At 49.8% G+C, this 23,082-nt stretch overlaps 11 protein-coding genes across 11 annotated transcripts; 5 read left to right on the top strand and 6 right to left on the bottom strand.

The window, feature by feature from the left end:
* Window positions 1-1,544: 1,544 nt before the first annotated feature.
* On the top strand, window positions 1,545-4,016 carry creB (uncharacterized protein; the record flags this gene model as incomplete). Its single annotated transcript, XM_022629206.1, has 3 exons — window positions 1,545-1,583; window positions 1,658-1,795; window positions 1,854-4,016. The coding sequence occupies 3 exons, from the start codon at window positions 1,545-1,547 to the stop codon at window positions 4,014-4,016; spliced, it is 2,340 nt and encodes a 779-aa protein (XP_022491212.1).
* A 1,332-nt stretch (window positions 4,017-5,348) lies between these two features.
* On the bottom strand, window positions 5,349-6,383 carry PENARI_c004G12552 (ankyrin repeat domain-containing protein; the record flags this gene model as incomplete). Its single annotated transcript, XM_022629515.1, has 1 exon — window positions 5,349-6,383. The coding sequence occupies one exon, from the start codon at window positions 6,381-6,383 to the stop codon at window positions 5,349-5,351; it is 1,035 nt and encodes a 344-aa protein (XP_022491014.1).
* Window positions 6,384-7,136: 753 nt separating this feature from the next.
* PENARI_c004G08834 (YOS1 family protein) lies at window positions 7,137-7,720 on the bottom strand (the record flags this gene model as incomplete). Its single annotated transcript, XM_022629309.1, has 4 exons — window positions 7,137-7,192; window positions 7,355-7,465; window positions 7,570-7,629; window positions 7,687-7,720. The coding sequence occupies 4 exons, from the start codon at window positions 7,718-7,720 to the stop codon at window positions 7,137-7,139; spliced, it is 261 nt and encodes an 86-aa protein (XP_022490903.1).
* Window positions 7,721-7,799: 79 nt separating this feature from the next.
* PENARI_c004G01455 (dolichyl-P-Man:Man(7)GlcNAc(2)-PP-dolichol alpha-1,6-mannosyltransferase) lies at window positions 7,800-9,635 on the top strand (the record flags this gene model as incomplete). The annotated part of the gene is made up of 4 exons (XM_022628938.1): window positions 7,800-7,809; window positions 7,859-8,134; window positions 8,201-9,532; window positions 9,628-9,635. The coding sequence occupies 4 exons, from the start codon at window positions 7,800-7,802 to the stop codon at window positions 9,633-9,635; spliced, it is 1,626 nt and encodes a 541-aa protein (XP_022490630.1).
* Window positions 9,636-9,833: 198 nt separating this feature from the next.
* PENARI_c004G00250 (uncharacterized protein) lies at window positions 9,834-11,399 on the bottom strand (the record flags this gene model as incomplete). The annotated part of the gene is made up of 3 exons (XM_022628877.1): window positions 9,834-11,186; window positions 11,248-11,307; window positions 11,361-11,399. The coding sequence occupies 3 exons, from the start codon at window positions 11,397-11,399 to the stop codon at window positions 9,834-9,836; spliced, it is 1,452 nt and encodes a 483-aa protein (XP_022490841.1).
* Window positions 11,400-11,716: 317 nt separating this feature from the next.
* Window positions 11,717-12,625, top strand: PENARI_c004G08305 (uncharacterized protein; the record flags this gene model as incomplete). Its single annotated transcript, XM_022629284.1, has 3 exons — window positions 11,717-11,770; window positions 11,827-11,868; window positions 12,062-12,625. 3 exons carry the CDS (start codon window positions 11,717-11,719, stop codon window positions 12,623-12,625), a joined length of 660 nt encoding a protein of 219 aa, XP_022491271.1.
* Window positions 12,626-12,977: 352 nt separating this feature from the next.
* PENARI_c004G10618 (CoA-acylating methylmalonate-semialdehyde dehydrogenase) lies at window positions 12,978-14,850 on the bottom strand (the record flags this gene model as incomplete). Its single annotated transcript, XM_022629409.1, has 3 exons — window positions 12,978-13,394; window positions 13,453-14,090; window positions 14,142-14,850. 3 exons carry the CDS (start codon window positions 14,848-14,850, stop codon window positions 12,978-12,980), a joined length of 1,764 nt encoding a protein of 587 aa, XP_022490647.1.
* Window positions 14,851-15,479: 629 nt separating this feature from the next.
* On the bottom strand, window positions 15,480-16,036 carry PENARI_c004G02064 (uncharacterized protein; the record flags this gene model as incomplete). The annotated part of the gene is made up of 2 exons (XM_022628968.1): window positions 15,480-15,936; window positions 15,999-16,036. The coding sequence occupies 2 exons, from the start codon at window positions 16,034-16,036 to the stop codon at window positions 15,480-15,482; spliced, it is 495 nt and encodes a 164-aa protein (XP_022490706.1).
* Window positions 16,037-16,761: 725 nt separating this feature from the next.
* Window positions 16,762-17,643, bottom strand: PENARI_c004G05725 (fungal specific transcription factor domain-containing protein; the record flags this gene model as incomplete). Its single annotated transcript, XM_022629151.1, has 2 exons — window positions 16,762-17,551; window positions 17,618-17,643. 2 exons carry the CDS (start codon window positions 17,641-17,643, stop codon window positions 16,762-16,764), a joined length of 816 nt encoding a protein of 271 aa, XP_022490628.1.
* A 298-nt stretch (window positions 17,644-17,941) lies between these two features.
* PENARI_c004G02993 (NuoB/complex I 20 kDa subunit family protein) lies at window positions 17,942-18,620 on the top strand (the record flags this gene model as incomplete). Its single annotated transcript, XM_022629008.1, has 2 exons — window positions 17,942-18,114; window positions 18,170-18,620. 2 exons carry the CDS (start codon window positions 17,942-17,944, stop codon window positions 18,618-18,620), a joined length of 624 nt encoding a protein of 207 aa, XP_022491049.1.
* Window positions 18,621-20,655: 2,035 nt separating this feature from the next.
* On the top strand, window positions 20,656-22,590 carry PENARI_c004G09741 (fungal specific transcription factor domain-containing protein; the record flags this gene model as incomplete). The annotated part of the gene is made up of 6 exons (XM_022629360.1): window positions 20,656-21,237; window positions 21,295-21,333; window positions 21,379-21,447; window positions 21,510-21,769; window positions 21,823-22,454; window positions 22,508-22,590. 6 exons carry the CDS (start codon window positions 20,656-20,658, stop codon window positions 22,588-22,590), a joined length of 1,665 nt encoding a protein of 554 aa, XP_022491200.1.
* Between the last annotated feature and the right edge of the window lie 492 nt (window positions 22,591-23,082).

Below are 23,082 nucleotides of genomic sequence, written 5' to 3'. Positions count from 1 at the left end.
GGCTTGAGGATAATCCGGATGCGATAGAGATCATGAAAATAGTCGGAGAACGCTATGGTGATACTTAACGTGAGGATTGGATTTGCTTTTATTTTTATTTTTATACTTTTTGTGTTTACTCCTGAAGGTCTAGGCTATGAGGAAGCCAATACATCTACTGTATATGTATTGTCATATATTTCAGGCCTTTTTGTAGGGTCTAAGTTAACGTTAACGCTATGTTACCGTCTTTATGTATGTCATAATAAAGTTACCTAGATAGCCGACCATAGGATGTCGAGGTGTAAATGCCTGTGAGATAGATATTCAAGTTAAACATGAGAGGGCTAGAGTGACAATGATTAAACTATATAAATTATAACCTCGGAGTAGACTGTGCATGATTCAAGAAGAGGTGTCTGTCGCATTACAGCACATTAATCGCTCACTCGGAAAAGCCCGATCTACTACTCCACGACTAGTCTTAAACGGGTAGGTCAAGGTTGAAATGCCGGTAAACCTAACATGCGTCTTTTTCCCCCCGTGTCTTTGTCTTGCCACCCCCACTAGGATGTGTTGCTTGGACTATAGGTTTACTTATCTCTTATTGGGGCGGCTAGCTTATGGACGTCCAATGGCCATGGCGGCGGAATGCGCGTAGGCACCGGCTAAAGGGTGCATAGCCAATAGGCTGATAGATCCATATTAATATCTGTGCGGTAATATGTCCCGTATAAAGTTAAGTTACGAAACACATCTACGTGTATGGTGGAATCCAGGCCCTTGCTTCTACCGTAATCTGTACCCCGGGGGGCTAAATAACTCGAAGTAAGGAACATTCGAAGGGGGCATTTTCCCCACGTCTCCGACGATCATTGGCCGTTGAGGCACGCCATGCGAGGGACACATGGCCCGTGAGAGCCGGAATAGGCCAATGGCAGTTCGCCAAGGGCGGCGTTTTATGGTCCAGCCCCAGCCTCCGGAGGGGAGAGCCTTGGGGGGAGTTGGCCACTCCGCTGGGGAAAGGGCCAATGATGGTCTCTAGGGGGGGCCTTACCCAGTTGGGGACTCCGGTACGCCCGGCACACATTCACACAGTAGATGTTGAACTGTGAGGTAAGATAGAATTGTCCTGAGGTAGTAGATCTACAGTAGTAGAGAGTAGAGTAGATCTAGAGTAGATGTAAGAAAGGAACAAGACTCGAAAATCGGCGATTGGATATGTACCTGCCTTAGGTCTCCACGTGGAACAGTAGTCCATTCCAGAAGATGACTGTTATCTGCCTGGTCCTGGTCCTTGTTACTCTCCTCTTCCCTTGATCCTCGATCCTTCAATCTTCTACTATTCTACTATTCTACTATTCCACTATTCTGCTCTAGCCTTCTAACCTCCTATTGCTCCCTCCCGTCTTCTCTCCCCTCGGTTCTCCGCGTTCTCTCTCCGCTCTTTCTTCTCTCCGCCCACGGACCCCAGAAACCTTACTAGTGGCTACCCCGGACCTCTTCCTTTCAACTCCTCTTTCACTGCCTCCAATGCAGAGTGTGACCGACGCGCCTCAGCCATCATGAAGGGGCTCTTCTCCAAGGGCTCCAGGAGCAGTGGGGTGAGTAACACAGCAGCCTCGGGCTCTCGTGAGAACATTCCGATTAGGACCGTGACTGACTGAGACACGCGCAGACTGCCACCACCCCCTCGACCACCGCCGCGCCCGTTAAGAAAGATCTGGCCCCGCAGATCTCCCCGCTGGAGAAGCTGCTGCAGGAGATGGGCTCGATCCGCGACGATGGCAGCGACAAGTTCTTTGGCATGGAAAACGTGAGTCTTCCCCGAAATCGCATCGGAACCAGGCTGACGGACACTCCCCGCGCTCTAGTACGGAAACACATGCTACTGCAATTCGATCTTACAATGTCTCTATTACTCTGTTCCCTTTCGCGAAGCCGTGATCAACTACCCGCAACGAACGCCACTGGACAGCCTTGAAGCCGCACTCGCCACCAACCTACGATACCAGAACCCGAATGCACACCTGGAAGCCGAGGCGCTCGCCGCCAAACAGAAGGCTTCCTCGCCACCGTCAGCACGCCAGGCTGGTGTCCCTCCGAATCAGCCCCAAAAGCCCGAAGACAAGGACTCGCCGGAATACAAGAAGAAGGTCGCCCTCCAGACCCTACCGATCTTGGAGACCAAGAACAATGCGACTAGTTATGGAATGTCCGAGTCGCTTTTCACCTCGCTCAAGGACATCTTTGAGTCGGTGGTGGGAAGTCAGTCGCGGATCGGAGTGATTCGGCCACAACAGTTTCTGGATGTACTACGGCGGGAGCACGAAATGTTCCGGACTGCCATGCACCAAGATGCGCACGAGTTCTTGAACTTGCTGCTCAACGAGGTGGTGGCCAACGTCGAAACAGAAGCAACCAAGCAAGCATTCACCGAGAAGGCTTTGCCACCCACGGAAAGTGCAGACTCGTTAGGAATGTTGACACCCAGTACGGGATCGAAATCACCAAATACAACGAGATGGGTGCACGAGCTGTTCGAGGGGACTTTGACATCTGAAACCAAGTGTCTTACATGTGAAAAGGTCTCGCAACGAGACGAGGTTTTCCTGGATTTGTCCGTGGATCTGGAGCAGCATTCATCCGTCACATCATGTCTTCGGAAATTCTCCGCAGAAGAGATGCTTTGCGAGCGGAACAAGTTCCACTGCGATAACTGTGGTGGACTTCAAGAAGCCGAGAAGCGTATGAAGATCAAACGTCTGCCACGTGTGTTGGCTTTGCATTTGAAGCGTTTCAAATACACAGAGGACTTGCAGCGCCTACAAAAGCTGTTCCACCGCGTTGTCTACCCATATCATCTTCGTCTCTTCAACACCACCGATGATGCCGAGGACCCTGACCGGCTCTATGAACTGTATGCAGTGGTGGTTCACATCGGTGGCGGACCCTACCACGGCCACTATGTCGCCATTATCAAGACAGAGGACCGCGGCTGGCTACTGTTCGACGATGAGCTGGTTGAGCCCGTTGACAAAAACTACGTGCGTAACTTCTTCGGCGACCGTCCGGGACTGGCGTGTGCCTACGTTCTGTTCTACCAGGAGACCACCATCGAGGCCGTTATGCGCGAGCAAGCACAAGAAGATCTGGCCTCCGCCACTGGCACCGCTGAGACTGGCGAAGCGAGACAGAACGGTTCACCATTGTCACCACCGCTAGCACATGTTCAAAGTGCTTCCCAAGTGCCTTCGCACGATACAGCTCCTTTCTCACCTATCAACCGAATCCCGACGGCACCCCAGTTGTCCAGCCACGCAGAAGCTCCAGAGCACGAAACCCCTCCACCGCTACCCGTTCAATCACCAGTTCAGCCACCTCTTCCCCCGATTCCGGATGAGCCCGCTCCTTCGCTGAGCCCGAAGAAGAGTGACTACCAACTCCGGCGGGAGAGAGCACGAGAGGACAAGGAACGGGAGAAGGAACGCCGTGCTGCGGAGAAGGAAAAGGACAAGAATGAAAAGCTCCGCCAAAAGGAACAGGATCAGCACAACCGAGAAATGCAGAAACGCGAGGCCGAGGAGCTGGAAAGAGCTCTGAAGGCCAGCAAGCTCGATGTCAACGAGCTCGGTGCTGAGAATGGATCACCTAGGAAGTCGGGCTTTGGTTTCCTGAGACGAGGCAGCCGCAGTATCAGCCAACGCCTGAACAAGGAGAAAGAACCTCGTGTCTCGACATCAGATGTTTCATTTACGACACCTGTCCCAGAACCCGTCCCCGAAGCCCTAGAGATACCCCGCAAGGAGGTTCCTCGCAAGGATGTACCACGCAAGTCAGAATCGCTCCAGTCCCCAATGTCTCCAATGTCTCCAATGTCCCAAACGTCGCCTAAAGACATCCCTCTATCCAACAAGCAACCCATTCGGGGCCCCGCCCCCCTGGCCAAAGACCATTCCGCCAGCCACGAAAAGTCCGGCTCTACTCACCGGTGGAGATCCTTCAGTTTCAAGAAGAACGTCAACAGCGTTTCTTAAGCTTTAAGTTGTCCTTTTACCTTTCGTCCGTCACCTTCACGGAGATACCCCTTGCACATATGATCGCAACATTTTGCTTCTGCACATATCTACCTGGATGTACCATCACGTTCTAACGATCTGATCTGCGCCATTATCTTCCATTCTCCTGTGGGTGTTCTGTTCTCGACCAGGCATTCCACAGATATGTCTTTCTAGACTCTTGAATCTCAGATCCTGCCTCGTTTATTGCTTCCTCCTTATGCTTTCCTCGCATTCCGAATCTTTTGCTACCATCGCTTTTTTCTTTTCTTTTCATCGCTGCCACTTTTTGTATCATGTACAGTGGGCACGATACCCCTGCCATCCACACAAATTCCGGCAGCTCACGAAAAGAGGCGTTAAGAGTTTCAATTGCTATTTCTAGTTATCTTTTTCTTTCTACTTTCTGCTTTATGCTACTATTGGTGAGCGTGGGAATTGTCGGTTTTAGGCGTTCTATCTCTATTCTATTTCTATGCTTTTCCTGCGTGATATCTCATCTCTGAAGTCATGAGCGAATGTGCTTTTCTATTATTCTCTTGTTTCTTTCCCTTTGCATGTGCATTTTATCTGCTCTCTTTCTCTCTCTGTCTGTTTGCCGAGTATTTCCTCTGGCCTTGCTTTGCTGCTCACTTTGCTGTCGTCGTATATATCTTGATTCGGTAGATTATGTCTCGTCGTCTCTTAACGTTACGCGCGATAGACTTGTCCGCTGTTTCTGAATACAATGCATGGAGGCAGCTTTGTGATATGTATTTTCTGGGTCTTTATGTGTGTGTAGTGTGGAGTAGTCATGCTCTGATCTGTATTCTGTGTGGTTTCATATATCCAAAGTACATGTATTGTGTTTCAAGCAACGTTAGTGCGGGTCTATTCTATCGGCTATCGAAAGGATCAATATACTGTGTAAACGGCGGACCTGTGAATTACTGTATCCAGTTAGTTTTGCCTTTTTGGGTTTAGCGCCCCAATACGCCGTCACGTAACCTCCCTTTAATGCCCTCCGACATAAAGACCCGTCTTCGCTGCTCATCTTCCCCCTCTCTTACCTTTTCATTCTTCCTACCTCTCTATCTTGTACTCATCGCCGCCCCCTTTCTTCTACTCTAGCCCCCACCGACTACTACGCATTTGCTTTTAGCCCGACGCACTACGCCTTTCATTTTTACCGGAGATACCGCTTAATCCGATATCTAACTTGCAATGCCTGTCACCCAGAAGCGTAACCATTGGGATGATACAGCATCCTGTCCTTTCGTGTCGATGATCACAAATAAAGTGAACCAATTTGAAAATGTGTGATACAGGTAATCAATGCTCATCATCCTGGACCTCGTCATCCTCTTCCTCTTCGATCTCGTCTGCGTAGGAAATAAACAAACGCTGAGGGATAGGCAGAGTGCCATCCCCATCCTTCCTCACCCACCTTTCCTTTTCATTGTCAGTAAGTGCAGCTAAAGTCGCACCCCGAGACTCTAACAAGTCGACCATATCCTGGTCACCCTTCATTTTAGCAGTGTAGAGTCCAGTATGTCCGTACTGTGAAACATTGAACCCTCCATCAAGAAGAAGTCTCACCATAGACTCATCCTTATGTAGTACAGCTAGCTTCAACGCTGTTGCTTGCGGCCCTACACCAAATTCGAGCAATGTCGGGATAATACCCCGTTGATCATCTTTCACAGCACGATATAATGGTGACGGGGTATATCGCTCTGGATCAGCACCGCGCTGAAGCAGTAATTTTACTAGCTCCAGATTCCCGCCCTGCACCGCAGTGAAGAGGGGCGGGTAATCAACCTCCTTCCTATGCCACCAGTTGCGAGTATAGGGAGTGCGTCCCCTACAGTAGAAGTTGGCCTGTGCACCAAAGTCTAGCAAGACAGCCACGATTTTGGTATGGCCACCCCGAATTGCCACCACGAGAGCGTGCTGGATATGCACAACGGTCGGGGTGCTATATCCCTGTTGGACGAGAGGGTGGGTCAAAACATCCGTTCGGTCCCATTTATCTCGTGTTTTCCTTAGCACCGTGTCTTCTTCGTCTTCGTACCTTTTTGGAGCCTTGTCTTCCGTTGCTTCTATCACTGCCAGGGATGCTTGAGGCTGGTTGCGGGCAGTATCTAGCCCGTCTAGCAGATTTTGAACTTGTAAAAAGAGGTTCCGCTCGGCGAGAAAAGAGAGCGCGGCTCCATGCTTATACTGGCCGTGAAAGTTATACAGAAACTTGATGAGCGTTTCGTAAAGATGACGATTGGTCCGGATAAAGGCGTAAATGTCCCTTTGGTGGCAGAAGCAAGATGCGATGATCCATAGGATCTCAGTGGGTAGTTGAACGAGCGTCATTATGGGAAGATGAATTTTCGTGCATGTGTGTACAAGGGAAGTTGAAAATACTACTAGAAGTCTAGCTCGAGTTTCCTCGCAAAAAATAGGATCGGTCTAGTATTAGTGCTTATCAGTTTAAGCCGGATATATAGGCGTAGGTGCCATAGAGGAGGTTACATACATAGACTAGGGTAGAAATTTGTGTTATAGAAAACGACAAAGTCGAGGTCATTTGCGGCGTCAATCCCACAGGTCCTCATATTCTAGCTGTAATTTTGGAATCTCTGTTTATTACATTTTGAGATGGATACAGCCAGGCCAATACCTACTTCTCACTTTACTTCCTAGCTAGGCACTTCCCACATATTCTCATTCATATTCATATCAAGAGTCAGACAAGACCCCGGTTTATGGAGTCTCTAGTCCGCGTTACATATCCCAGCCACCCAAACCCAGTAGGCATACACCACACTCCTCTAAACAATACCACATCCCATTCTCCCAATAAACAATCGTAGGGTATACATACCCCTCCCTCCAAAACAAGACCAAGAAGCAGGGCATCCAAAATTTTGTATTGATTGCAAGGTAATATAATCGTGACATCGCGTAACTCTCGAGGATGTATGAGGTAAGACAAGGCAAGGCAAGGTGTGCAAGAAAGCGACAGCAACAAATCCGCAAGAATATAACTTAACCATACCCTCACATCCTATCCGTTAGGCATTGAAATCGACCCGACCCGTTGAAACGGCAATGGACAGAATGGGATTATCCGAGGATCAGTTCGTATACAATGATGACTGTGTTTATGACGATTAGGGGTACTAGATTGCATTGTTTGTTAGCTATGCGGACCTCTCATCAATGGAATGGGGATACCGCTCGATGTTGGGATTGGAAGCGGGGGATATAGCTTAGATCGAGGCTGCGGAAGGGTTTGGTCGTATTTTGTGCTGGGATTGGGATGGAGGATTCAAGTCACATACTTCGCATAACTGTCCGCACACTGGCGATCAGGTTGATGGTCTTTGCCTTGACGCTTGTGCTATCGTGTGCCGCGCCGAAGGCTGGCTCAGCTTGTGTGCGACCCCATCCGACTATTTTATCTTTGTGTTAGCTTCCTTTCTCTTTCCTTCTTGGTAAGTGGTAAGTGGTGGGCGGTGGGTGGTGGGTTGGGCGGATGTGGGCTGGAAGGACTAACTGCGAGCTAGGAAGCGGTCCTCGGAGAGGATGGCGATGGCGTTGATGATCAGGATGATCACTAGAAGGGAGGATCAGTATAGCTCAGAGAATAGACTGCAATGGAAATAGGACTCACCGTAGACCAGCTTCCCTAGACCGAAGAGAAACATTGTGAGTCGAGGGGTTGAAGAAGTTCAAAGGTGAAGATGCGGGAAGCGCCAGATCTCCGGATCAACACTCTCGGAAGCCATGAGATATGGTGAGTTCACCATCCAGACACGAAGAACACGAGCTGACTTGTTATATAGCATTGGCGCTTCTCGTTCCACTGGGCTTGATTGTCCTGCACCTCCTCGCCGCCCCTTATACCAAGGTCGAGGAGTCGTTCCATGTCCAGGCCGTGCATGACATCCTAGCTCATGGCTTACCATACGGATTCAATGATCCCAACCTCAATCGCACAAACTATGACCACTTTGCATTCCCCGGCGCTGTGCCCAGGAGCGCTGTCGGTGCTGCGTTGCTCGCCCTGCTCTCGAAACCGGTGATCCTGTTCAACGACGGGATCAATCAACAGCTATTAGGTGCGCCGTAGAGCTATACATACCTCTCCAAATACACATCCACGACATGCTAACGCCTCCCTCCAGCTCGAGCAATCCTAGGCCTCCTCAACGCCTCCGCTATAGCATACTATGCCAGCGGCCTCCGCCACACCTTCGGTCAGACAGTCGCAATCTGGTACATCCTCCTCCAAACCAGCCAATTCCACCTAATATACTACGCCTCACGACCACTATCAAACATGTTCGCCTTTCCCCTAACAACAACAGCAATGCGCCTCCTCCTCCCAACCCCCCACCACGCCAACAACAACCACACAGGCAAAGCCCTAGCCCTCCTCACCTTCGCAGGCGTAATCTTCCGCTCAGAACTCGCCCTGCTAGTAGCAACCCAAACCCTCTTCAACCTCTCAACCAACAAAATATCCCTGAGGGCCACAATCACCGCAGGCCTAACAGGCGCAATCACAGCCCTCCTCCTAACAATAACCCTAGATGGCACATTCTGGCAACGCTTCCCACTCTGGCCAGAATTCGAAGCCTTCGTCTTTAATGTCATGGCAGGCCAATCCTCCGCTTGGGGAACGGAGCCTTGGTCCTGGTATTTCACTAATGCCCTCCCCCGTCTCCTCCTCAACCCGCTTGTCTATACCCTCGCTATCCCCGTTGCTTTGCGGCAGCCTGCTACGCGGTCTCCAGCGCTGGCACTCCTCATTCCGTCGCTTGCGTTCGTCGCGTTGTATAGTTTCATGCCGCATAAGGAGTGGCGGTTTATTGTTTATGTTATTCCATCGCTTACGGCTGCTGCGGCTCTCGGCGCGGCGTATCTCTGGACGCATCGTCGACGATCATTCTTTATGTGCTGGGCTGTGCGAGTGCTGGCTCTTTCTGTGCTTTTGACTGGGTTTTTGTCGAATTTCGTGCTGCTTCCTGTGTCTGCGGTGAATTATCCTGGTGGGAGGGCTCTTGATGCGTTGCATTCTTATCATGGCAAGTCGGACTTGAAGATGGAGAATGGGCTTGGCCCTGGGAGGACTGTGAATGTCTATCTTGGTAATTTGGCGTGTCAGACTGGTGTTACGCGTTTTGTTCAGTTGCCTGATGAGTCTGGGTGGGTTTATGATAAGACTGAGGATGAGGTTGTTAAGTCTACTAGTGGCTTTTGGGATCGGTTTGATTATGTTCTTGTTGAGGCTTCATCCGAGGTTGGGTATATGGATAGCGATGAGATGAGGTTTAGGGAGGTTTTGCCTTCTTCTTCGTGGGAGATGGTTTATGTTGCGGATTCATTTGCCGGTGTTTCTGTTCTGAGACCTGGGGTCCCTGCTACGGGAACTGTTGAGAAGCGAGTTATAGGTGCTGTTGGTGGATCGAGGGCGGTTGAAGCGTTTGAGAGTGTGCGTGAGCGTGTGAGAGATAGTTTGTTGCGTGGGTGGTGGGTTGAGGTTAAGATGAAGCCGAGAGTTCAGGTATTGAGGCGGGTTAGAGAGGATTGAAAGTTAAGATTATAGTAGGCTTATAATAGCCTGAAACTTGGAAAAGATGTACAGTATTAACAATCTTAGGACCATGTGGTATGGAACTGATATTGACATTGACACCAAACAAAGATAACTACAAAATGCCCAACATTCGACAAGACGGTACAACGTACATCACAGATGCAACTGGGTATTATTCATCAAAGCACTGCCCTGGGCAGTACAAAACAAGAAAATGGTTACAGTCCACCAGGCGGACCTTCAAGACGTCCCAGACGAGACTCCAAATCCCGCACCCAAGGCTCGACAGTCTCTACGTTCGAGCGGAGAGCGTCCTCGCCCTGGCGCATTTTCTCCTCGACATTTGTGAGGCCTTCACGCCACTGCTCGATCTCAGAGGCCATCTCGGCATGACGCTTTTCGAGTTCGTTGAGGGAGTCTGCGGCGTGGGCTGCGCCTGCGTGGCATGCGCGCAGGGAGCGTAGGCGCTCGAGAACACTGGGGAGGAGCGGGTGCAGGGACTGGATGGTTGGGAGGGTAGCATAGAGAGCTTGGATTTTGGCGGCGTGCTCGTCGTCCGCGGCGGGAACAGGCTCCGATGCGGGTGCGTCAGTTTCAGAGCTTGTTGAGGTGATGCGCGCGTTGTGAGCGGCTTTTGCGGCGTCGACGGCGCGTCTGCGGGCGGTTGTTAGGGCTTCGGCGTCTGTGGTTAACTTTCGGACCCGTGCGGAGAGCGCTTCGAGATGTGGGGTTGTCAGGCCTGCCACTGCGCCTGGTGCGCCTGGGTTTCCGGACGCCGGGTTGCCCACGAGGAGACCCGTCAATGCTGAGAGGCGAGAGGTGAGCTGGTCTAAGGATGGGAGGACGGGCTGCAATGCTGACTGGCCGAAGCCGTCTGCGATGAAGGGGTTTGAGGAGCTGGAAATGCCCATGGATGTTTCGAGAAGGGCGAGACGGCTGTCGAATGCTGCTGCGTGGGAGAGAATGCCTGTAGAAGATGCAGCCGCTGGAGGTACTGCGGATACTGCTGTTGACGGTGTGTTGGCAGGCTGTGTCTTTGCGTCTGCAGGCGCAGCAGAACGAGGATCAGATCCCAATTTCTGGGATAGCACGGCGGCAGCCGAGTGCGACGGAGTCGCCGCAACTCTTGAGGCATGCAGATTATCCAAGGCGCGACTCAACTCCGCAACACCATCACTCAGGTTCTCTCCTGGCTTATCACCAGATGTGCCATGCGATGGCTCATTTCCACCCTCCTGTTCCTGGGGACGATTGGCCATTTCCACCTTGAGGTCCTCGACCTCTCTCCGTAGCCGTGCAAGCCTCCGCTCCACCGACTCGTCCTCGCTATCACTTAGATCACCGACCTCCTCTGTGCCATCTTCACGTCTGCGCCGATGACGACGATGCTTATCTTTGCTCCGGTATGCCTGGCGCTTCATGGAAATGCTATCTGAGAAATTGACGTCGCGGGCATCCACCGCGGCGCCCATGAAGTGCATACGTGCCTGGTCCGCGTTGACACCTTCGCGGTCAATGTCAGAGTTGGAGCCGGCGTCATCATGATCGGAGTCTGTGCGAATGGTAGTAGGCTAGACAAAATCAGTGGCTTGTTCCAATGACGTTTCTTTTCCGTAGGATTGGCGGACTTACAGGGACGGTGGATGCTTCGTCGGTCAAGTCGGGGGTCTCATAGATATCTGGGGAAGGGTCCTAGCTCAGGGTCAGTCGGATAATCGATAAAAATCAGCAACAGGAGGACCCACCAGGTCAGGAAGACCGGCGTATTTCTTATTGAAAGCCATGGTGGATTGGGGTAGCTCCGATAGTAAACACAGGAGTTGATAGAGCGAGTCACGTGCAATGTGTCAGCAGAAGCACGTGTCAGCCTCGGACGAACACATGCAATTTGACGCAATTTAAGCTCATCAAACCCGGGGTATATATTCACTGCTTGGAAGTCTTTTCTTCCTTTCTTCCTTTCTTCCTCTATCTTCAATTGAATCCAATTCCCTTCTTACGCTTGATCCCTCTGCACTCCTAAGCTTCCACACTTTATACTTTCCCCACCACCCCGCATTCCTATCTACAGCTCCAACTCCAACTCCAACCAACAGTCAAAATGGCCGCCCCAGCTGATGTCACTATCAAGAACCTCAGCGGTGAATGGGAGATGGTATGTCTATATGTCAAAATCAAGAAAGAGGCCAATACTTACGACCCGTTGAACAGGATGCAACGCTGTCCAACCCAGCAGACCCCATCCTAGCCCTGGTAAGAACCCCAAACCCCAATCACACCAAACACCCCAAAGTACCAAGTAGCTCTAGTCATACAAACCTGAAGCACCAACCTCCCCTTTCTTCCCAATACCCCAGCACCGCTCCATACCCATACACAATACAATACAATGCAAAACACACCGACTATCCATAACCCCCAACAACCCCACTAACAACCAAACCAGCAAGGAATGAGCTGGCTCCTCCGCAAGACCCTCTCCTATGCAACCGTAACCCTCTACGTCCACAGCTACCCAGACAGCGACACACCAACAACCTACCACATCGACATCCAGCAAGTAATCACCGGCGGCATCCAAGGCACCAAAGAAAGCCGCACGCTCGACTGGACAGAACGCGACCACACTGACAACATCTTCGGCACGTTGCACGGCCGTTCGCGCCTGCTGGACGGTAAGAGTGAAGACGGCGCCGTGCGGCCTGCGCTCGAGGTGCAGACTAGTGTTGGTGAGGCTGAGGCTGATGCTAAGGTTGGCAAGTTCTTGCATGGGGAGATCCTTGTTGATGGGTCTAAGAGTGAGGGTTTCTCTGGGCAGGATGGGGAGGGAGTTTTTATGCAGAGTTTTGTGAGGAATGATTCTGCTGGTTGGACTGCTGAGCAGGTTTGGGGATTTGAGATTGTTGGCGGGGAGAGGCGCCATACTCGTCGTGTTGTTGTTACTAAGGATGGGAAGGTTGAGATGGCTAGACTTGTTTATTCTTTCAAGGCTAGACGGGTTGAGGAGTAGGTGTGTTCTTTTTACTTGGTCTATGTTTTGTGCTGGGTCGTTTTTCTAGCTTGCTATTATTACCCCTAGATCAATCTAGCGTTTAGCTCTTATTGGTTGTGCTTCAGGTTATGTTTTTCTGTTTTGAGTCGCTTGTAAATACATTGTAAATAGCATACATACGAATTGGTCCAGCTCATACACTATCCAAATTGGTATTCAATGTTTGGAATGCAACATGACATAAAAGCAAGAATACGCTTTGAATAAACTCATGGGGACACACGACGCATATTTTTGTTGAGCGGAAACAAAAGTTAACATTTCATGATGGCTAAAAGAGAAGAAAGAAAGCATTATAATCACCCAAGGCTTAATGGTGAGTAGGCATCACCACGGTAGCCTTGGTGCAGGTAGCATCCTCGCTCTTCCATAGACTGGTTACAGTCTTCTGCTGGGTATAGAACTGCAAGCCGGGCTTGCCGTAGAAGGTGTTGGCACCACCACCGGCAATACTCTTCTTGTTACCAGTGAAGGAGAACATGGGAAGAGGGACGGGAATGGGCACGTTGATGCCGAGCTGACCGGCTTCGACTTCCTTCTGGAACCTGGAGGCAGTTGAGCCGGAGCGGGTGAAGACGGCGGCACCGTTGCCGTAGTCGTTGGCGTTGATGGTGCTGATGGCGTCATCCAGGGTGTCGACATTGAGGCAGACAAGGACGGGACCGAAGATCTCCTCCTTGTAGCACTTCATGTCGGGGGTGACGTTGGTGATGATAGTAGGACCAACCTAAGACAGCAGGGTTAGTTCATGACGAGCATGTAGCAATGTCTGTAGTATGACTTACGAAGTTGCCGTTGGGGTAGTTCGCGGGCTTATATCCACGGCCATCCAGAAGGATAGTAGCACCCTCCTCCTCGGCGCTAGCAATCAGATCCTCGATGCGCTTCTTGCTCTCAGGGCTGATGACAGGGCCGAGATCGGCACCCTCTTCAAAGCCACCGTTCACGCTCAAGGCCTTGGCCCGTTCAGCGATCTCGGGTAACCACTCCTTGGTCTCGCCAACCATAACACAAGTGCTCAAAGCCATGCAGCGCTGTCCGGCAGCACCAAAGGCGGCACCAACAATAGCATTGAGAGACTGGTTCTTGTTGCAGTCGGGCAGGACAGCGGCGTGGTTCTTGGCACCCAGGTTGGCCTGCACACGCTTGCCGTTGGCAGAACCGCGGGTGTAGATGTACTCGCCGGCGCGGTTGCTGCCAACGAAGCTGATGGCCTTGATAGCAGGCTCATCAAGAATGAAGTCCACGGTGGGAGCGGAGCCGTGGATGATGTTAATGACACCGGGAGGGAAACCGGCCTCCTTGGCCAGCTCGGCCAGGATCATTGCGGCACCGGGATCACGCTCGGAGGGCTTCATGACCAGACAGTTACCGGTAGCGGTAGCAATGGGAATACACCAGAGGGGAATCATGGCGGGGAAGTCTTAGTGATGGTCAGCATCGGTAGGGGAAACAGAGACTTGGTTTAACTTACTGAAGGGGCAGATAGCAGCGACAACACCAAGAGGCTCACGGTAGCTTCTTGTCTCCATGTCCTTCGCCACCTCCAGAACCTCACCGGTCATCTGGGTAGTGATACCACAGGCGGTCTCAGCGACCTGGAGGCCACGGAGAACGTCACCCCTGGCATCGGCGAAGGTCTTACCCTGCTCCAGGGTAATGGATGCAGCCAATCGGTCCCAGTGGGTACGAATGAGGGCAGTGAACTTGAAGAGAATCTGCTGTCTAGCAATGATGCTAGTGTTCTTCCAGGCAGGGAAGGCCTTCTCGGCCGACTCAACGGCAGCCTTCAGCTCCTCATTTGTACTCTGGGGGACACGAGTGACCAGGTTGTTGGTGGCAGGGTCATGGAGATCAATCCACTTGGTTGCCTTAGACGGAACGAACTCATTATTAATGAAGTTTGCTGTGTCAATGGGGTTTGCAATCTTCTGGTGGTTGGTCGGGTATTCGGTTGCAGTTGAGTTGGCCGAGGTTGTTGCAGGGGTGAATTTGCCAGCAGTAGCGTGCAAACCACGAGTGGCAGTAAGAGAAGGAGCAGCAGCTCTACGGGAAGCCATGCTTGCGATGGGTGTAGACGTTGTGAGAATGGATCGGGACTGAGATGCAGCTCTGGCGGTCACGGTGCGGGGAGCGGCGCGGAGAGCGGGGAGGGATCGGGCAACAGACCGACAAGCGGCCATAGTGAATTGAAAAGATAAAAAGAAAAGGCGGACGTCTGAAAGAATACGTGTCACCAATCAAGAAAGGAAATGCAGTCAAGTCACAGGCAGAAATGGAGGGGAACGGGGGAGTACAAGTAGTTACCCCAGGTCCGAGGTCAACCGCCTTAGTCAACTTCCCCATACATGCCCCGATAAGATAGGCTCGGCGATGTTGGCCAATCAAAGCCGTCAGATCCCCGTGAAATGCCGAACATGGCCTATCACTCGTCGCTCGGTAGGAAGGGGTTTCCGAGGAGAGCGCTGTTCCTATGGATATTGCTCTGAAAGGGCAAGAATTGTATAGAGAAATGAATACAGATGTCAACTGCTTAATAAGTATGAAAATATGGCAACAAGCTCTTTTTCTCTGATAATATATTTGTATACAAAAGCCAGAACCCTTTCCGATACCAACGAATAACGTCCGGACCCCCCACAGAAAATTGACTTTGTCTCAATTTTCTTCTAAATAACGTTTTACGACAGGGCAATGCTCCACTGAATATTAAGCTACGGAGCGTCTTAACGGAAGATTGGTAATATCCTGGGTCTGTTTGAGGAAAGTGTATTTTGGTGAGACGTAGTATATTTTAGCAACCTTTGGAATGCTACAAAGGAGCAGCTAAATCATCGTCACAATACGATGTAGGCTGAGATGGTGAACGAAGAAAGATATCCTCGAACAAGTTGCCGAACGGAAACGAAAAAGGAAACGTCGTGCTCATACTGTCTTGCAGGACTTGATCAAACAAACCTCCAGGGGCATTAGTACCACCAAGATCACTTTCATGATCAGGTTGACGAAGATTATTTTGCATCGAGGGTCCCATTGCCGGACGCTCTGGTACCTCTGTGCCATCTTGTATCTGCACGCCCACAGGGTGTTGTTTCAGCAGAGCATCATATATGGGAATGAAGGATGAAACGACCGGTAATCTATCTTGCAGCTTGTCAAGTATCACCATGCACAAGCGTGCGCGATGCTCGGAAATCATTCGGACACCAGGGTCGCCTCTGTGGATGTTGACTATATGGACTGGGAGGACTGACAGGACGGGGGCGACTCTGAAACGGGCTTTAGTGCATAGCCCGAGATAATTGGGGAAACTTGTTATCCAGGAACATACATGCTGGCAGCTGCTGCACATGCAAGATCGTTCGCCATGATGATTTCCAGCATATGAGAGATCTCTGTGCATATTTCGAAAATTGGAGTGCCTGGCCCTGTGTTGCGAGAAAACCTAGGGTTGCTCCGATGCAAAATAAGGCGGTATTCCCTATAGATTCAGAATATACTCCATATGGTTCTATAACAGCTACAATGAGGTCAACATACTGGTATAAGATCTGAGTCAATATAGCCCATGTGCTACTATTCGTCGACACGGTCTTGAATTCCGGGGGGAGCGAGGACGACCACAACGAAATTTGCTCCAAACAGATATCTTGTGAGTCACCACTATCTTCGTCGAATTTAAGAGTGAAGAAGCGATCCACTGTAGATGTTAGTAAGGAACTAAACCTGGAAACAAAATCATGGATGTTATACCTATTCGGGCTAGTTCCGCAGCTTGTATCGCAAAGACATTTGCCTTATTGAGAGTTTCACCGAACGTCTCTGTCTCTTTGGACCCATTGGCTCGTTCAAAATCTGCTTCTGACAGAGGGGGCACATTGCACAGTCTTCCTTGTACATGGGGTGGACGATCGAGGAGCATAGATAGATTGATGTCCATGGCCTAGCCTAGAAAGTTAGGCAAATTATGGACCTGAGGGTTTTGGGGTATTAACTAACATATACCATCCACCACAGTTTTCGCCATATTTTTCGATCTTTCTCTTCGAGTCGGACGTATGATTTCCTAGTATATTTTTTAGACCCTCACTTCTTTAGAGGAGCGAGTAGACGCACACTTGATGCATTCCTAAAGCGAGTGCCATCCCTGCGGAGATACCAAGCCAGTACCAAGAGTCTTTGTGATCTAGAAGACCACTCCACCAATGGCACATAAGGAAGGTGGCTTGAATCGTAGCGATTACATCGGTTTCATATCCAGCATCATAAAGAGATTTGGCTCTCTGGTAGAACGTGAGACTTGCAGCGTATCGGGACGGAAATCCGGCATCAGCAATGACTGAATCCGAACAATAGATAGTTGCAGCGAGGTAAATAGCATTTAAGAGCAAGTGTGAGAATGAGCCCTCCTCGAGAGTGACTAGAAACCTTGACCTATCAAGAATAGGAAGCGCAGCAAGTGAATAATGAAAGTAAGTGTCGAGGAGCGCCTGGCTGGTTTCTGGTGATGGTAGATCGAATGCCCCTTGTTTCTTGAGGTGTTCAATGGTAGATTTATGAAGCCTCTCGATCTCTTGCGTCGTCGATCTACCCACCCGAGCTAGCATGGCGCCATGGAGGTGGTCCTGAAGTGGGCGAACATCCGTATCCCCGAAGGGATTCCCAAATTGTTGGATCAAGTAGTTGAGGTTAGAAGAATCCCCAACATATGGCGTTTTGCCACTAGGCCCAGGAGCTGGGAAGCATGGCTCTTGTCGCTTATCTCTACCTTGGACATGAGTGACTAGGGGGTTTGAAGTCGTCACTTCTTCTGGCACATTGTGAGAGAATTCTGAAAGACTGCTGCTAAGGCCTGTGCTAGGTAAGAGAGGAAGCTTTCGTCTCCTAGATCCGTATTAGTACCAATATGATGGCTTCATCTGTTCAGTCCTACCGTCCACGGCGAGAAACAATTGGCTCACAATGGCGCTGGGCATTGCGGCAGTTGGAACACGCGACGCCTTCACTACGGTCGCACCTGACCCGCCGATCATGACACAGATGGCATGCGACTTTGGCTGCTGGATTGCGTGGCATTTAACAATGGTGAAGGATCATGTAGTTGATAGTTGCAAGTTCGGCGAAGTTGGTAATGGACCCACCAAGTCGGCGAGTTTGGATGCATCTGATTGGATGAAACATAGATATCTCCCTCTCATTGAATAAATATCGAATAAAGAGGAGAAATGAGCTGATTCTACCTTCTACACCCGCTCAAGTATATATTCACTGAAGATGCTTTTGAGCACATCCTCGCGCATGATTCGCCGCTCGAATCCAAAATGGCTACAGCGTTTCTTCTCGCCCACCCTTACGGTAACTCGATACCTGCGCACATCTTCACAAGATAGCTCTACTATGCCCGTGCCATTCCAAAGCCAGAAAACCGGAAAAGCCGGATACCTTGTGTATGTCACAATTGCAGTCCGAATGATTCAGTCCTAACTCTCTCGCGCGATTTAGGGCAAAAGCGGACGAGGTGATTAACTGGGCAAGACAAGGATCCCTATGGCCTTTATCATTCGCCACAGCCTGCTGTGGAGTTGAGATGATGCATACTTCAATGCCACGTTACGACCAGGACCGACTAGGCATTATTTTCCGTGCCTCGCCACGGCAGTCCGATGTGATGATTGTGGCGGGTACGGTGGTTAACAAGATGGCTCCGGCGTTGAGGCTGCTATATGATCAAATGCCCGAACCTAAGTGGGTGATTAGCATGGGCAGTTGTGCCAACGGTGGAGGATATTACCACTACAGCTACAACGTTGTACGGGGTGTGGACCGCCTTGTGCCTGTCGACGTCTATGTGCCTGGATGTCCACCAACGGCAGAGGCCCTTCTGTATAGTATTTTCCTTCTTCAGAAGAAGATGCGGAGGACAAAGGTAACCAGGATGTGGTATCGGCGCTGATCAAATGTTATCTCTTTGTTTGTCCTTCTTTCTTTCTTCCAAGGGGTTTCTTATACATGGATCATAATACCTACCATGGACAATATGGATATATTCTACTCCTACTCACTCCCCTTTGTCACAGATTTCTGATCTTGCTTTGAACACCTCTGAAAATGCTTCAAAATTCTAATGCATTTTGTCTATGTCTATAATGCACAATTTGAAACTCCGATAACTCGCGACATTACTCAAAAATAGAGGCCTTCATCGAGTTTGGCTGGATATACTCGGAAGCATTGCGGAAGCTGGTGAAACCCCAACGGACTTGTGCAGCATGGAGATTTCCACGTCCAAATCCTTATCAAAGTGCCATGCCAACCCAGTATGGCGCTGGAAGGTACGACCAGAATAACGTCAATATTATCCTAAGAAGGAATCTTCTCAGCCGTTTCACCATAGTTGATCATGCCGACAGCAGCAACAGCCAACTTATCACCAACGGCTTCTTCCACCAAAGTGGCGCAGACATCTGAATAAGCAAAATACATGGTCCAGTGAATTGGAGCCCCTTTTTAGGAGATGTATATTTACATGTAGGGGTTCGCCGGCATTGGTACATTCCCACTTAATCAAATGCCGAAATATGGCATTCGGGATCCATTTTGCCATCAATATATGGAAAATGGAACGTTTGCGGCTTTCGCTGGATATTGTGAAGCTGTAACCAACCATATTCGATGATAAGCACAAGTGTACTATACGGCATGTTCCATTCGAAGATATTTAGCTCTCCAGCGTCCTCCGAGTCCTGGAGGTGATGCCCATCTGACTGCTCTAATAACTAACTGCACCACCGCCTTATCTCCACCCTCCACAGCTCACGATAGCGATGTTCGGCCTTCAGAGCTAGTTGAGTTCACGTCTACTTGTCCAGTATCACTTTCTCGCAACCCCATTCCCCGGCTAAGGATAATGGCGTTCGACCCCAGTAGTCCTTTAAGGTCACGCCTGCCTGTCCATTCCGAAGTAATAGTGAGCGTTTGCTACGGTTGCATAATTACTCGAGAACGACCAATCATATACTCGTGGGCTGCCGATCACTTTTTAGCTGCTGCAGGTAGTCTTATCAGCTAGCCTACCATGGTTCAACGATCGATTTCACGGGTAGAAGAAAGTCTAACTGCCCATCAAATCGACGTCATCATTCCAAGGGGCTTATAAGCTTTTATTTAACCCTTTAACCCCCTTACTGGAACACCGCCTTCCGTTCCCCGCCTTGCCTTGTACGACCTTATGTGGCATGATTTACCTTACCCGCTTTGAAATTCATTAGCTCTACGACTTGCACTCAGAACAACTATCTGCACTCCACCACGCTATGAGTAGCAGAAAGTTTGCAAAACCACCGGTCAAGGTAGCCTGCCTTAATTGGTAAGTCTTTGTTATCGCTGTCTCCCAAATGGATACCTAGCTGAGGCAAAATGCAGTCGTGTAGCCAGGATTCGATGCGACGGACAGAAGCCCTGTGGCCTTGTATGCTGACCCTCTTCCGCGCAACTAGCATCTATCTGTGCCGACAACTAACAACTAATTCTTTGAGCCCAGTGTGCATCCAAAGCCAAAGATTGCTCGTATGTGCCCAGTAGACGCGGAGGACCCCGCAGGAAAAAGCACCAAAGTCATTCTCCCGAACCTCATATACAACAAGATGATGCGCAACATCCAAACTCGCTATTGGACTCCAATGTCGACAAAAGTATATCCTTTCCTCCTCAGGTATCTCTAAATACATATCTCTGACCATCTTAGGGCCATTTATGTTCGATCAATTCGATTTGTTATCTATACCTGCGGCGGGCTTGCAGGCTCTAGATCCGATGGAGCTCTCTCCCCCCTCTCAAGGTTCTGATACCGTCGAAAGCGATCAATTTCTTACGCAGACAGACTCAGAACCGTCACTCTTTCCCGAGGGCCCCAAATGCTTAGTAAGAGCGTATGGAGGTGAGCTAGAAATGTAAGATGTTCTTCACTCTCAGTTCCTCTGCCCTCTGACATGGAAGGCAGATTAAACGCCTATTACGACTTCATTCATAACTATTTCCCAATTCTACCGCCTAGGGTATCGCCACCCTTGCCCGATGAACCAATCGACAACCCTGCTCCGTATGCTGCTTTCCCGCCCAAAAGCCCAGCGATGCTCTATGTACCTCAATCCCCTCTGAGCCTTGCCGTATCGGCAATTCTGGCTTTGATCCCACACCCCGAGGACCCGGAACCACTTTCTGAGAAGTCTGTGATTCAACGGAGGGCATATGCACATACATTTGCTACTCTTGCAAGCTTGAAAGCCGAGGCAGATTGGGATTTCGAGTCATCATGTGAGCTTAGCCAATCATTGCCAACCCAAGAGCCTTCAATTCCCCGAGGAAGATTCCATGATCACACACCGGTAGAACTGGAAAGCCTTTTGGCTTTGTTGGTGCTTTCGGTCTACGAATATGCACAGAGGGGGAATCTGTTGAAGATGAAATCCCGCGCTGGTCAAGCCTTGTCGATTGCTATGGGCAAATCCCTCAATCGTTGGATGGTTGAAGATGGAGATTCGGAAGCCCGGCGAAGAGCCTGGTGGATGACGGTTCGAACACCTGATATTATTCAATTGACTACATGAGGTTTCTAATCTCTATAACAGTACTACTGCTTTGTCCAATGCTCAATTGTCAACTCATCGGTGAGTACAGAGCGACCACTCGAGTTTCCGTAACTAACAGAACAGCCGCTCACGATTAACATCAATGACCCTGAATTCAAAACTCCGTATCCAAAGTTCTCGTCAGATAAAGAGGTCCGTCTGCTCTTCTTGATCTATCTCAGCTTTCTTTAACATGGCTTGCTAATTAATTCTAGGGCTGGTCGATCCTAATTCAGACGCAGCAATTGCTGGTATCAGCCACTCAATATATCACCGACCTCGATAAAGCACTTTCGTCCCGCACAAACCTTGACCCTGTCTTCCAGGAAATGCAAAGACTTGATGCTTGGGCAAGATTCATACTCGCGCGAGTGGATCAGCTTCCAACCCTCGCACGCGAGCCAGATAGGAGCGATTACAGCGAGATTATCACAGCCAAAAGCATCCGCGCGATGTCGCGAATCAAATTGAGCAGGTATGAAAACCGGGTATAAGCCATCATGAGCTCAAATCTGATCCACTTGATAGCGCCCGCATAAAAATCCACCGATTCCGTGCCTTCTCCAATATTCCAATCTTCATAAAGAAGCATTGCGATCTGGCAGTCGCTTATACAGACGAATCGAACTCTCATACAGATGGAAATGCCGTGGTAGCTCAGGCCGAGACCGAAGATCCATCATGCGCATGCAGCAGCCTAAAACCATTCCAAGATTCCTCGGCCGTCGAGTCATCCTTCCAGCCTAGCAACTCAAATGCAGATTCTTCTGCCACGCAGAGACCATTCTCGCTAAACTTTCCCTATAGTTGTCAACACTCCACGAGTGTCTGTTACCAGGCCGCGATTGTCATTTCGAAAATGTTTGAGAGTCTGCCCATTCCACATCCTCTACAAAAACCATATCAGCAGCAGCTAAATCGCAGAATACTTCCTCGAACAATGCCATCGTTTGCCTGTTGCCTCATGCAAAGCAGCTACGCTATGCTTATGTTGTTCTATAAAGCTCGAGTGGGTGTCGGGTTCTTTTCAGGACCGGATGAAAAAGACACCGAAAGCTCCCTTGCAGAACACATAAGTGAGCTACGGTATGGTCTACGACGTACGATCACTGCGGCTTCAAATTACTCACAAGCGTTTGAAGCATTGAACGGAATGAGAGGTATCATAATGGAATCCTTGTTACTTGAAGATCCTTTGTTGACAGTTTAGCAGACGAAATTCGTGGCGCATATGAAACTGCTTTCCCTGAAGACTTCATGGGCGAAGGAGACGCCGCTGCTGTCTCTGGCGGATAGCAATGGCATTGGTATTAGTGGTTTCAATGAGTCCGTGAGTGGAACATGACATATAGAGGACTTATGAAAGGGTGTAAGCCCATGTTTTGTCGTTGAATAAAGTCTTGGGGTCCACACCTGCCAACCATGCCAGTCAACTGGACAATCTTAGAGTCCATTGATTTTGGGTTCTCGATGTTTGTGTCATTCTGAGTCGGTATAAAGGATTAGCGATAGCCCATCTAATTTTTTTTCATTTCTTTCCGGGATGCGCATATTTCACGCAAATGGGCAATTCGTCCATGACCTGCTCAACAATGGTGTTGCCTTCGATATTCTACTTATTCAACGGATTTGGCTTGAACCATTTACTCGGCCGCTTAACAGATAGTCCAGGATATAGGGTCTAAGATCCCACTAAGTCTGCAAGCGGTAAGTAAGAGTGTCACCGCGCAGAAGCAGGAGAGCAAAGCATAACATATATAAGTAAATACCTTCATTCCAATGGTGAGC

The sequence above is a fragment of the Penicillium arizonense genome (genome assembly GCF_001773325.1).
Source record: "Penicillium arizonense strain CBS 141311 chromosome Unknown PENARI_contig004, whole genome shotgun sequence".
In the NCBI taxonomy this organism is placed as follows: Eukaryota; Fungi; Ascomycota; class Eurotiomycetes; order Eurotiales; family Aspergillaceae; genus Penicillium; species Penicillium arizonense.
Note: the sequence above shows the minus strand (reverse complement) of the source record. Positions and strands in the feature narration are given on the sequence as shown.